Here is a 14,568-nt window from a genome sequence, read left to right as displayed (position 1 = left end):
TGACTTTTGATTTGAAAGAAATATGATAGCCCGATTTTGCTTGAACAATTGTATGTATGTCCGGTAATGCTTCGTACCCTATCCCGGCCTCAGATACGGGTAAGGGGTGTTATATTTAGTGGTATCAGAGTTACAATTTAGTTAATTCTAGAACTAACGTAGCATGTATCGAGTCTAGCTATACATGCCATTGTACAAGGTATGATAGTGTGATATCTCCTAACTATTTTAAATGTATTTGTATATAGTAAATGTCTTCCAACCAAGCCCAAGATGAGTTTGAGGAAGTCGAGAGCCATGCTCCAGCTTCTGTACAGCAAGCCATGTTTGGTACTAGTAGGAAGCCCATGTCTAGGGGTCAGGAAGAGGCAAATGCAACCTTTTTCGAAATAATGGATGAATGGTTTGGCGAGTACTTGAGGAATTGCTGTGGCACCAGTAAGAATTTGTAAAGCTCCAGTAGATAAACTAAGGAAATATGGGGCCGAAGAATTTAGAACCACAATTGACGATGACCCGAAACGAGCTGAGTTCTGGCTTGAAAACACCGTGCAAGTTCTTGATGAACTATCATGTACTCCTAAGGAATGTTTGAAATGCGCGATATCTCTCCTGAAGGACACTACATACCACTGGTGGAAGACTGTATCCTTAGTGGCACTGAGAGAGAATATTACATGGGAATTCTTTCAAGCTAATTTAAGAAGAAGTATATTAGTCAAAGATTCTTGGATCTGAATAGAAAAGAATTTCTAGAACTTAAGCAGGGAGAACGTTAAACTATTTATTGTGATACTTGAGATAAGAGAGTTTGCAGTATTGGCCAACAGAGCCAAGAAAGCTGAAGAGCTAAGTAATGAAAAGAAACAAGCAGAGAGGAAAGCTCAAGTTTTGAATAAGAGATTTGGGTAAGACAAGAACCTCTAAGTGCCCTAATTCGCGGTCTTCATCTCCCATGGCAACTAGTGTGGAAAGCGTGGGAAACCAAAAGCCGTGGTGTAACAGTTGTAACAAGTTTCATTTTAGAGAGTGCCGGATGAGGAGGGGGCATGTTATAGGTGTGGTTTTCTTGACCACTTCCTTAAGGATTGCCCGGAACAAGATAACAAAGAGGTTGAGCCAAACTCGAAACTGAATGCTCTTATCTCTCGAGGTAGACCTCTAAGATACCCTGTAAGTGCCAGTGGAGGTCATAGTGCTGCAAAGGATACTACTACCAAATCAAAAGCTCGAGCCCCAGCAAGAACTTATGCTATACGTGCTAGAGAGGAAGCCTCAGCTTTTGATGTCATTACAGGTACATTTTCTCTTTATGATATTCCTGTTGTTGCCTTAATTGACCCGGGGTTAACCCATTCGTATGTCTGCATGAAATTGGTGTCTAGTAAAGAATTGCTTGTAGAATTTATGGAATACATGATTAAGGTGTCAAATCTGTTAGGCAAACATGTACTAGTTGACAAGGTATGCAAGAAATGCCCTTTAATGATTAGAGGCCATTGTTTTTCGGCTGGTTTAATGTTGTTGCCATTTGATGAGTTCGATGTTATTTTGGGTATGGATTGGTTGACACTACATGAGACTATAGTAAATTGTAGATAGAAGGTCATTGAATTGAGATGTGAAAATGGCGAAGCTCTCCGGGTTGAACCAGATGAGTCATATGTACCATCCGTTGTAATTTTCTCTATGTCGGCTAAAAAATTATTGAGAAAGGGATGTGAAGCCTACTTGGCTTATGTGTTGAATACTAAGGAATCTAAATTGAAAGTTGAACCAGTGCCAGTAGTATGCGAGTATCCAGATGTGTTTCCAGAGGAGTTACTAGGATTACCTCGTATTAGAGAAGTTGAATTTAGCATTGACCTAGTTCCAGGAACAACACCTATTTCGATTGCTCAGTATCAGATGGCTCCGATGGAATTAAGAGAGTTAAGGTCTCAGTTACAAGAATTGACGGATAAGGGTTTTGCGAGGCCTAATTCCCTCCTTTGGGGTGCACCAGTACTATTTGTGAAAAAGAAGGATGGTTCTATGAGACTATACATCGATTATCGTCAACTCAACAAGGTGACAATCAAGAAAAAAACCCGTTGCCGAGGATTGATGATCTATTTGACCAACTGAAGGGAGCAACAGTATTTTCAAAGATAGACTTGAGGTCCGACTATTACCAACTGTGAGTGAAGGAATCAGATGTGCCCAAAACTATTTTTCGAACAATGTATGGTCACTATGAATTTCTGTTATGCCATTTGGGCTAACGAATGCTCCTGCAGCATTCATGGACTTGATGAATCGAATTTTTCGATGATACTTGGATAAATTTGTTGTAGTGTTTATTGATGACATACTGATTTACTCTCATGATGAATCCAAGCATGCTGAATAATTGATGATAGTTTTGCAAACTTTGAGAGATAAGCAATTGTATGCTAAGTTCAGCAAAAGTGAATTTTGGCTTAAAGAAGTTGGATTTTTGGGACATATTGTTTTAGGTGATGGCATTAGAGTTGACCCGAGTAAGATTGCGGCCATCGTTGAATGGAAACTGACGAGGAATGTGACAGAAGTTAGAAGCTTTTTAGGCTTGGCTAGCTACTACAGACGTTTTATTAAAGGATTTTTTATGATTGCCACTCCGATGACTAGGTTGCTTAAAAAATATGTTAAGTTTGAGTGGTCAAAAAAGTGTCAGCAATGTTTTGAGAAACTAAAGGCGCTACTAACCGAAGCACCAGTTTTGGTACAACTCGAGTCGGGTAAAAAATTTGTGATTTATAGTGATGCATCCTTGCATGGTTGGGATGTGTACTCATGCAAGAGGGTAAGGTGGTAGCCTACCCTTCAAGGCAATTAAAGCCTCACGAGAAGAACTACTCGACACATGACTTGGAATTAGCTGCCATTGTTTTTGCATTAAAGATTTGGAGACACTGTTTGTATGGTGAGAAGTGCCGGGAGTTCACCGATCATAAAGGTTTAAAATACTTGATGACTTAAAAGGATTTGAACCTAAGGCAACGTAGATGGCTCGAATTACTCAAAGATTTCGAACTTATGATTGATTACCATTCGGGTAAGGTGAATGTAGTCGCTGACGCTCTGAGTAGAAAATCATTGTTTGCCTTAAGGGCTATGGGTATGTGGCTGGCTTTTTCCGAAGATGGCTCAATCCTAGTAGAGTTGAGAGTTAGACCAATCTTTCTTCAATAGATTTGTAATGGCCAAAAAGTCGATAAAAAGTTACAGGCTAAAATAGCTGAATGCGAGTCTAGCAGTGAAATGGATTTTTAGATTGATTCTGATGATTGCTTGAGATTCTGTTGTAGGATCTGTGTTTCGAACGATGCCGAGTTGATTCGGAATATTTTACATGAGACGCATAGCGGTTGTTTATCAGTCCACCCGGGTAGTACAAATATTTATGGTGATTTGAAGAAATTGTATTGGTGGAATGGTATGAAAAATGATATCTCTGAGTTTGTGTCAAAATGTTTGATTTGCCAACAAGAAAAGGCCGAACATCAAGTGCCTTCAGGGTTACTTCAACCTATCATGTGTAACACCCCGAACCCGAGACCGACACCGGAGTCGGACACGAGATGTTAACAAACTTTGAAAAATTTTTCCAGACACTGCCCAGTCTGAGTACTAGTCGCTTCAAAAATCATATCTTGAGTTTCACAACTCAAAAATCAGTTTTGTGATTTTTCCCTGAAACTAGACTCATGTCCCCACCTATGGATTTTTTTCTAGAATTTTTGGTCGGGCCAATTAGTACAGTTTATTAGTCAAAGTCTCCCATGTTACAGGGGTCGACTACACTGACCTTTTCCCATTACGACTGGGATATCTCTCTGCACAGAGCTTCAATACTGATGCCGTTTGTTTCTATGGAAACTAGACTCAGAGAGGAATCCATACATATATGGTATGACCCCTAATTATCTCTGGTCAATTTATAGTGAATTTCCAAAGGCGGAACAGTGAATCCAGAAACTGTTCTGGCCCTGTTCCACAAGAACCCGAATATCTCTTTCTGTACTGTTCCTATAATTGTTTCGTTACTTCCATATGAAAGTAGATTCATCAAGGTTCGATTACATAATTTATTCACTATTTAATTCCACTCCTACGAATTCTTGTGATTTTTCCAATCCACACCACTGCTGCTATCAGCTTCTGTTTTCAAAGTGAACCTTACCTAATTTGGGGTTTCATGGACCAACTAGGGCCTTGTCATACATAAGCCCACATATGATCATACTTAGCCATTCTAGTGGCTGATCATTTGCTCAACACTTCCATTCCCACATAGTTACATCATGAAACCATCTATACATTCATAAATACGAATGGTCTAATGCCATACTCCACTTCTACAAGCCATTTTCGCATGGCTGTACACTTATACATTTCATAAAGTACTCGAAAGACAACAACGGGTAGTCCTATACATGCCATAACGAAATTCAACCAAAATAGTACCCAAAAGAGCCTTTGATAGTGTGGGCGACTTCGACTTCAAGATCTCGAGTCCGATATCTGGAGAACCAAAAATCTATAAAACAGAGGAGCAATGTAACGAGTAAGCAATTTATGCTTAGTAAGTTTGAGCAAGGAATTCCAGCATGCACAAAGAATAGCACACATTTAGCTAAACGGAATATTTCATAATACGCAATTTACCGATATCGAACTTGCTTCACAACATTAACAACCCTTATGTACATACACAATAAACTAACTTGGCCGAAGGCCGGTAGCTCGTTTATCAACTGAGCGAACATTTATTTGTAAGGGCTCGATTAAATTCAACACATACGTAACATATCCCCATATTGGGATGTTTTTCGAGTATTCGCTGGAATTTTACAGCAAGCTCATTCATTACCAAATCACGTACCTTCGGGATTTAACCGGATATAGCTCCTCGTTCAAATGCCTTCGGGACATAGCCCGGTTTTAGTAACTCACACAATGCCTTCGGGACATAACCCGGATTTAACAACTCGCACGAATGCCTTCGGGACTTAACCCGGATTTAATAACTCGCACGAATGCCTTCGGGACTTAACCCGGATTTAATAACTCGCACGAATGCCTTCGGGACTTAACCCGGATTTAGTATCTCGCACAAAGGCCTTCGGATCTTAATCCGGATATATTCACTTAGCACAAAGCCTTCGGGACTTAGCCCGGACAGCATTCAATTAATCATGCACATCTAACAATAATTCATAGCACATTCATATTTTATTTTCGTTTACGAAACTCAAACACAAGGCACATATTGTCCTTGCACATTCGGCTCAATAGCCACACATAGAGCATGATTTAATCACATCGAAATTTAAGCTCTCTTACTCAAGAACTTACCTCGGGTGTTGTCGAACGATTCCGCTAGCTATTCAACCACTTTTTCCTTCCCTTTATCGGTTTTATTTCCCCTTTGCTCTTGAGCTTAATCAAACAAATAAATTGATTTCATCATTTTAGGCATCAAAAGATGAACACAAGGCACTTAGCCCATATTTATACATTAGACATTAAAGTCTCATACATGCAAAAATCATGCATCAACACCACATATTAGCTAATTTCTTGCCCTTGACCGAATATGCATGTCCATTTTTGGGGTCGATTTCAACACTTAATACACACATGTACACACTAGTAAAGCATCCTCCCCCTTTTCATCAATTTAACACATGCATTGCTCATTAACATGCAAAGTTACATTCGGCCTTAGCACACATCTTGCTAGCCGATTCTTCTCCATTTAGCAACCAATGCACATATGTGCTCACACAACAAAAAATGCTAAAAAGGAGGTTCAAGAATCATCAAGCCATCATCACATGCATCATTAACAAGCTTCATATTTTGCATGCAATGGCATTAACACAACCTCCACCTAGGCCGAATCTTAACTCATCCTCATGCCTCATCACCACAACATTAAACATCAACCAAGAATGATTCATCCATGGTCAAGTGCCATTTCCATCACATAGCAAGATTTAGACCATGGGTTAGGTAGAACTCAAGCTAACAACTAAAAACATGCATGCCTCTCATGGAACATCATCAAACATACCTTAGCCTAGCTACATGCATGGCCGAATCTCTTCACCTTTCTTCTTCTTTCCTCCTTAAAATTTTTGGCCAAGGATGAACCAAAGGATGAGAAAATTTTTCTTTGTTTTTCTTTCTAGTTTTTGGCAAGCATGAAGATGAGAAAAGGATGAACAAAATTCCCCCCTTTCTCTTCTTTAGCTCACGGCAATGGGGGGACAAACACTACACACACATTTTTTTTCTTTTGTTTTCCATTTCTTTATTACCCATACTCCTTATTTTATTCTTCCACTAACAAAACATGTTTCATGACATGTTTTGCCCATCCTTCCTTGTCATGGCCGGCCACTACTCATTAGGGGGGAATTTGACATGCAAGTCCCCCCTTTGTCCACATGCACTAGTAGGTCCTCACACATTGACCTATCACATTTTAGAATTTTCTCACATAAGTCCTATTGACTAAATTCACATGAAATCAACCAAATTGAAGCTTGAAATTTTCACACATTCATAATTACATATTCTACACAATAAGTATCACATTCAAACATTTCGGTGACTCGGTTTAGCGGTCCCGAAACCACTTCCCGACTAGGGTCAACTTTGGGCTGTCACAACTCTCCCCCACTTAAGAAATTTTCGTCCCCGAAAATCTTACCGGTAAATAGGTTTGGGTATCGTTCTTTCATCGAGCTCTCGGTCTCCCAAGTTGCTTCCTCGATCCCGTGTTTGAGCCATAACACCTTTACTAGCGGAACTCTTTTGTTTCGCAACTCCTTCACTTCACGAGCTAGGATACGCATCGGTTCTTCTTCATAGCTCATGTCGACTTGAATTTCAACCTCTGATGGGCTAATTATATGCGATGGATCAGATCGATAGCGTCGAAGCATCGAAACATGAAAGACGTCATGAATCTTTTCAAGCTCCGGGGGCAAAATCAATCTATACGCAACCGGACCAACTCGTTCGGAGATTTGTACGGCCCAATGAATCTTGGGCTCAACTTGCCCTTACGGCCGAACCTGAGTATCTTTTTCCAAGGTGAAACCTTAAGGAACACTTTGTCTCCCACCTGATAGTCGATGTCTTTTCGTTTCAAATCTGCGTACGATTTCTGACGATCCGTGGCTACCTTCAGACTTTCACGGATTACCTTTACTTTCTGTTCAGCATCTCTAATCAAATCAACTCCGAAAATTTTGCTTTCACCGAGCTCGGTCCAAAACAATGGTGTACGGCATTTACGACCGTACAAAGCCTCGTAAGGTGCCATCTTAATACTTGATTGAAAACTATTGTTGTAAGCGAATTCAATCAAAGGTAAATACCGTTCCCATGAACTACTGAACTCGAGGATGCAACATATCAACATATCCTCCAGTATCTGAATTATCCTCTCGGATTGACCATCGGTTTGGGGGTGAAAAGCAGTGCTAAAATGCAGCTTGGTACCCAGAGCTTCTTGCAATTTCTTCCAAAATCGTGAGGTGAATCTCGGATCTCTATCCGACACGATAGAAACAGGTACCCCGTGTAATCTCACAATTTGATAAACGTACAATTCAGCTAGTTTCTCCAATGAAAAATCCGTACGTACGGGGATGAAATGAGCCGACTTAGTCAGTCTATCAACAATAACCCATATCGCATCCTTCTTACTTGCTGACAAGGGCAGTCCGGACACAAAGTCCATTGTGACTCGATCCCATTTCCACTCGGGTATCATGATCGGCTGGAGTAATCCTGAAGGCACTTGATGTTCCGCTTTCACTTGTTGACATATTAAACATCTCGAAACAAAGTCAGAGATGTCCCGTTTCATACCATGCCACCAAAATTGACGTTTCAAATCATTGTACATTTTCGTACTCCCCGGGTGAATTGACATTCGGCTACAATGGGCTTCGTTCAGAATCATCGAAATGAGTTCCGAATTCCTTGGAACACACAAACGATTTCTAAACCTCAAACAATCATCATCAATTTGAAACTCCGATTCCTCGTTCGGAAAACACTTAGCCCGTTTTGTAACCAATTCATCATCGACTTTCTGAGCTTCACGAATTTGGTGAGTCAATAATGGTTTAGCTTTTAATTCAGCTACTAACACACTGTCTGGTAGAACAGACAAATGCACGTTCATCGCTCGTAAAGCAAACAATGACTTCCGGCTTAAGGCGTCCGCAACCACGTTAGCCTTTCCCGGGTGGTAATCAATGACAAGCTCGTAATCTTTCAACAACTCAAGCCAACGTCTTTGTCGCAGATTCAAGTCTCGTGAGTCATCAAATATTTGAGACTTTTGTGATCCGAAAATACATGGCACTTCTCACCAAACAGATAATGTCGCCATATTTTTAAAGCAAACACGATGGCAGCTAGTTCGAGATCATGGTCGGATAATTCCTCTCGTGTGGCTTCAATTGTCTCGACGCATAGGCCACGACTCGACCTTCTTGCATCAATACGCAACCCAACCCAAGTAGGGATGCGTCACTATAAATGACAAACTCTTTACCTGATTCGGGTTGCACCAAATTGGAGCTTCAGTCAAATGAGTTTTCAGTTGGTCGAAACTTTTCTGACATTTCTCCGTCCACTCGAACTTAACATCCTTTTGAAGTAGCTTCGTCATTGGTGTGGCTATCATCGAGAAACCTTTCACAAATCGTCGGTAATAACCGGCGAGCCCCAAAAAGCTCCGAACTTCAGTAACATTTCTCGGAGGTTCCAGTCAAGTATGGCTGAAATTTTATTCGGGTCAACTCGAATACCCGACGCGGATACCACATGACCCAAGAAGCTAACCTCTCTTAACCAGAACTCACACTTACTGAACTTAGCATATAACTGCTTATCCCGCAAAATTTGCAGCACTAGCCTCAGATGCTCAGCATGTTCGGTCTCGTCTCTTGAATAGACCAAAATGTCATCAATGAACACCACTACGAACCGATCCAAATACGGTCTGAAGATCCGATTCATCAAATCCATAAATACTGCAGGGGCATTAGTGAGCCCAAACGGCATCACTAAGAATTCGTAGTGACCATATCTTGTTCTGAAGGCAGTTTTGGGAATATCTGAATCTCGGATTCGCAACTGATAATAGCCCGATCTCAAATCTATTTTTGAGAACACTGAGGCTCCCTTCAGTTGGTCGAACAAATCATCGATGCGCGGCAACGGATATTTGTTCTTTATCGTCACTTTATTCAGCTGACGATAGTCAATGCACAACCTCATGGTTCCGTCCTTCTTTTTCACGAACAATACTGGTGCACCCCAAGGTGAGAAACTTGGTCGAGCGAAACCTCTATCCGTCAGTTCTTGCAACTGAGCTTTCAACTCCTTTAACTCGGTTGGTGCCATACGATACGGAGCTATCGAAATCGGCGTAGTCCCAGGTACAAGCTCAATACCAAACTCTACCTCCCGAACAGGTGGTAAACCCGGTAATTCTTCCGGAAAAACATCCGGGTATTCACAACCACCGGCACAGATTCGGGTTTCTTTTCTAATTCTTTGTCACCAAGTACATACGCAAGGTATGCTTCGCACCCTTTTCTTACATATTTCTGTGCCAACATTGCTGATATCACAGCTGGCATCCCCTCTAAGTCCGCAGACTCAATTCGGACTACTTCGTTATTTGCGCATCTCAAATCAATAGTCTTGCTCTTGCAATTCACAATCGCATCATGCGCGGTCAACCAATCCAAACCAAGGATAACATCAAATTCATCAAACGGCAAGAGCATCAAGTTCGCCGGGAAACAGGAACCTCGAATTTCCAGGGGACATTTCTTACACACTTTGTCGACAAGCACGTAACGACCCAAGGGATTTGACACCCGAATTACGAACTCAGTAGACTCAATAGGTAAAGTCTTACTGGATGCTAAGGTTTCACATATGTAAGAATGAGTAGAACCGGGGTCAATCAAAGCAATACATTAGTATCAAAGAGGGTGAATGTACCGGTAATAACATCAGGCGAAGAAGCATCCTCGCGGGCACGTATAGCATAAGCTCTAGCAGGCGCACGGGCTTCGGATCTGGTTATATCATCTCTAGATCCTCTCTGACCACCACCAGCATTGCCCATATTTCCAGATGGTCTACCTCGAGCAGTGGTAGCACCCGGTCTCCCACTCTGATTTGCATTCTGCCCCGACAACCTCGGGCAATCTTTAATGAAGTGGTCCACTGATCCGCATTTGTAACAGGAGCGGTCAGGAAATCTACAACTCCCCGAATGCCATTTACCGCAATATCGGCATTTCGTCCTGTCTTGACGTTCATTCCCAACACTGGCGACCGAAGTGCCTCGTGTACCCACAGGGGTCGATCACGATCTCGTCCAAAAAGGCCCGAAGTGCCTCTAAACTGGCCCGCATCATCTCGAAATCTCTTCGATGTCTGTTGAAGAGACCTCCCGAGGATCTTTTACGAACTCTCCAGTTCCCTCATCAACTCTTTGCTTTCTTTTCTAAGCTCTTCGGCTTTACAAGCTCGTTCAACAAGTACCACGAACTCTCGTATTTCAAGAACGCCAACGAACATCTTTATATCTTCATTCAGCCCATCCTCGAAGCGTTACACATAATAGTTTCGGACGAAACACATTCCCGAGCGTATTTGCTAAGTCTAACAAATTTTCGCTCGTAATCAGTAACCGACATGGAGCCTTGCTTAAGCTCAAGAAATTCCTTCTGTTTTTGATCAACAAATCTCTGACTGATATACTTTTTCCGAAACTCAGTTTGGAAAAACTCCCAAGTTACTTGCTCTCGGGGCACAATAGAAGTCAGAGTACTCCACCAATAGTAGGCAGAATCACGTAGCAAGGAGATAGCACACTTTAGGCATTCATCGGGTGTACAAGATAGCTCATCGAGTACCCGGATAGTGTGTCCAGCCAAAATTCAGCTTGCTCGGCATCATCGCTATCCATAGCCTTAAATTCAGTAGCCCCATGTTTTCGGATTCTATCAACTGGGGGCTTATTTGACCTTATTTGGTCCGTTACCGGTGGTATTGTAGGTGCGGGGGTAGTATTTGTCGGGAATGGAGGTTGTGGAACAGCCATATTAGTTCGAATGTATTGGTTAAACCAATCATTCATCACACTATAGAATGCTTGTCTAGCTTCATCATTCTGATTACTAGCATTAGGTTGAGAGTTTGCCGGCACTGTCCCTTGTGCGGGAGCAGGCGCTACACTCTCAAGATCATCAGCTACCTCTCGGTCACGATCGGGATCCATTACTATAAATAAACACATTTACAATTGTCGGAAATCACCACACTATCAAGTAATCACATAAAATGGCATGTATAGCTAGACCCAAAACATTACGGTAGTCCTAGAATCGACTAAACCGTAGCTCTGATACCAATAAAATGTAACACCCCGAACCCGAGACCGACACCGGAGTCGGACACGAGATGTTAACAAACTTTGAAAAATTTTCCAGACACTGCCCAGTCTGAGTACTAGTCGCTTCAAAAATCATATCTTGAGTTTCACAACTCAAAAATCAGTTTTGTGATTTTTCCCTGAAACCAGACTCATGTCCCCACCTATGGATTTTTTTCTAGAATTTTTGGTCGGGCCAATTAGTACAGTTTATTAGTCAAAGTCTCCCATGTTACAGGGGTCGACTACACTAACCTTTTCCCATTACGACTGGGATATCTCTCTGCACAGAGCTTCAATACTGATGCCGTTTGTTTCTATGGAAACTAGACTCAGAGAGGAATCCATACATATATGGTATGACCCCTAATTATCTCTGGTCAATTTATAGGGAATTTCCAAAGCCGGAACAGTGAATCCAGAAACTGTTCTGGCCCTGTTCCACAAGAACCCGAATATCTCTTTCTGTACTGTTCTATAATTGTTTCGTTACTTCCATATGAAAGTAGATTCATCAAGGTTCGATTACATAATTTATTCACTATTTAATTCCACTCCTACGAATTCTTGTGATTTTTCCAATCCACACCACTGCTGCTATCAGCTTCTGTTTTCAAAGTGAACCTTACCTAATTTGGGGTTTCATGGACCAACTAGGGCCTTGTCATACATAAGCCCACATATGATCATACTTAGCCATTCTAGTGGCTGATCATTTGCTCAACACTTCCATTCCCACATAGTTACATCATGAAACCATCTATACATTCATAAATACGAATGGTCTAATGCCATACTCCACTTTTACAAGCCATTTTCGCATGGCTGTACACTTATACATTTCATAAGTACTCGAAAGACAACAACGGGTAGTCCTATACATGCCATAACGAAATTCAACCAAAATAGTACCCAAAAGAGCCTTTGATAGTGTGGGCGACTTCGACTTCAAGATCCCGAGTCCGATATCTGGAGAACCAAAAATCTATAAAACAGAGGAGCAATGTAACGAGTAAGCAATTTATGCTTAGTAAGTTTGAGCAAGGAATTCCAGCATGCACAAAGAATAGCACACATTTAGCTAAACGGAATATTTCATAATACGCAATTTACCGATATCGAACTTGCTTCACAACATTAACAACCCTTATGTACATACACAATAAACTAACTTGGCCGAAGGCCGGTAGCTCGTTTATCAACTGAGCGAACATTTATTTGTAAGGGCTCGATTAAATTCAACACATACGTAACATATCCCATATTGGGATGTTTTTCGAGTATTCGCTGGAATTTTACAGCAAGCTCATTCATTACCAAATCACGTACCTTCGGGATTTAACGGATATAGCTCCTCGTCAAATGCCTTCGGACATAGCCCGGTTTAGTAACTCACACAATGCCTTCGGACATACCGGATTAACAACTCGCACGAATGCTTCGGACTAACCCGGATTAATAACTCGCACGAATGCCTTCGGGACTTAACCCGATTTAATAACTCCACGAATGCCTTCGGGACTAACCCGGATTAGTATCTGCACAAAGGCCTCGGATCTTAATCCGGATATATTCACTGCACAAAGCCTTCGGGACTTAGCCCGGACAGCATTCAATTAATCATGCACATCTAACAATAATTCATAGCACATTCATATTTCATTTTCGTTTACGAAACTCAAACACAAGGCACATATTGTCCTTGCACATTCGGCTCAATAGCCACACATAGAGCATGATTTAATCACATCGAAATTTAAGCTCTCTTACTCAAGAACTTACCTCGGGTGTTGTCGAACGATTCCGCTAGCTATTCAACCACTTTTTCCTTCCCTTTATCGGTTTTATTTCCCCTTTGCTCTTGAGCTTAATCAAACAAATAAATTGATTTCATCATTTTAGGCATCAAAAGATGAACACAAGGCACTTAGCCCATATTTATACATTAGACATTAAAGTCTCATACATGCAAAAATCATGCATCAACACCACATATTAGCTAATTTCTTGCCCTTGACCGAATATGCATGTCCATTTTTGGGGTCGATTTCAACACTTAATACACACATGTACACACTAGTAAAGCATCCTCCCCCTTTTCATCAATTTAACACATGCATTGCTCATTAACATGCAAGTTACATTCGGCCTTAGCACACATCTGCTAGCCGATTTCTCCATTTAGCAACCAATGCACATATGTGCTCACACAACAAAAATGCTAAAAAGGAGGTTCAAGAATCATCAAGCCATCATCACATGCATCATTAACAAGCTTCATATTTTGCATGCAATGGCATTAACACAACCTCCACCTAGGCCGAATCTTAACTCATCCTCATGCCTCATCACCACAACATTAAACATCAACCAAGAATGATTCATCCATGGTCAAGTGCCATTCCATCACATAGCAAGATTTAGACCATGGGTTAGGTAGAACTCAAGCTAACAACTAAAACATGCATGCTCTCATGGAACATCATCAAACATACCTTAGCCTAGCTACATGCATGGCCGAATCTCTTCACCTTTCTTCTTCTTTCCTCCTTAAATTTTGGCCAAGGATGAACCAAAGGATGAGAAAATTTTTCTTTGTTTTTCTTTCTAGTTTTTGGCAAGCATGAAGATGAGAAAAGGATGAACAAAATTCCCCCCCTTTCTCTTCTTTAGCTCACGGCAATGGGGGGACAAACACTACACACACATTTTTTTTTTCTTTTGTTTTCCATTTCTTTATTACCCATACTCCTTATTTTATTCTTCCACTAACAAAAATGTTTCATGACATGTTTTGCCCATCCTTCCTTGTCATGGCCGGCCACTACTCATTAGGGGGGGGAATTTGACATGCAAGTCCCCCTTTGTCCACATGCACTAGTAGGTCCTCACACATTGACCTATCACATTTTAGAATTTTCTCACTAAGTCCTATTGACTAAATTCACATGAAATCAACCAAATTGAAGCTTGAAATTTTCACACATTCATAATTACATATTCTACACAATAGTATCACATTCAAACATTTCGGTGACTCGTTTAGCGGTCCCGAA

The 14,568-nt window shown here is 41.2% G+C and overlaps 1 protein-coding gene across 1 annotated transcript; it reads left to right on the top strand.

Moving 5' to 3' along the window:
* The first annotated feature begins 251 nt into the window (after positions 1-251).
* On the top strand, positions 252-3,380 carry LOC107952266 (uncharacterized). Its single transcript, XM_016887533.1, has 5 exons — positions 252-438; positions 818-888; positions 1,027-1,464; positions 1,603-2,004; positions 3,333-3,380. Exons 1-5 carry the CDS (start codon positions 252-254, stop codon positions 3,378-3,380), a joined length of 1,146 nt encoding a protein of 381 aa, XP_016743022.1.
* The last annotated feature ends 11,188 nt before the right edge of the window (positions 3,381-14,568 follow it).

The sequence above is a fragment of the Gossypium hirsutum genome, chromosome A02, assembly GCF_007990345.1.
Source record: "Gossypium hirsutum isolate 1008001.06 chromosome A02, Gossypium_hirsutum_v2.1, whole genome shotgun sequence".
In the NCBI taxonomy this organism is placed as follows: domain Eukaryota; kingdom Viridiplantae; phylum Streptophyta; class Magnoliopsida; order Malvales; family Malvaceae; genus Gossypium; species Gossypium hirsutum.
Note: the sequence above shows the minus strand (reverse complement) of the source record. Positions and strands in the feature narration are given on the sequence as shown.

Excerpts from the sequence above, each read along its gene's own strand:
- LOC107952266 (XM_016887533.1), top strand. The coding sequence starts at position 252 with ATGTCTTCCAACCAAGCCCAAGATGAGTTTGAGGAAGTCGAGAGCCAT. Across the intron at positions 889-1,026 it reads AAGCAGAGAGGAAAGCTCAA|AGAGTGCCGGATGAGGAGGG; the intron begins GTTTTGAATAAG and ends GTTTCATTTTAG. Across the intron at positions 2,005-3,332 it reads CCCTCCTTTGGGGTGCACCA|GATCTGTGTTTCGAACGATG; the intron begins GTACTATTTGTG and ends ATTCTGTTGTAG.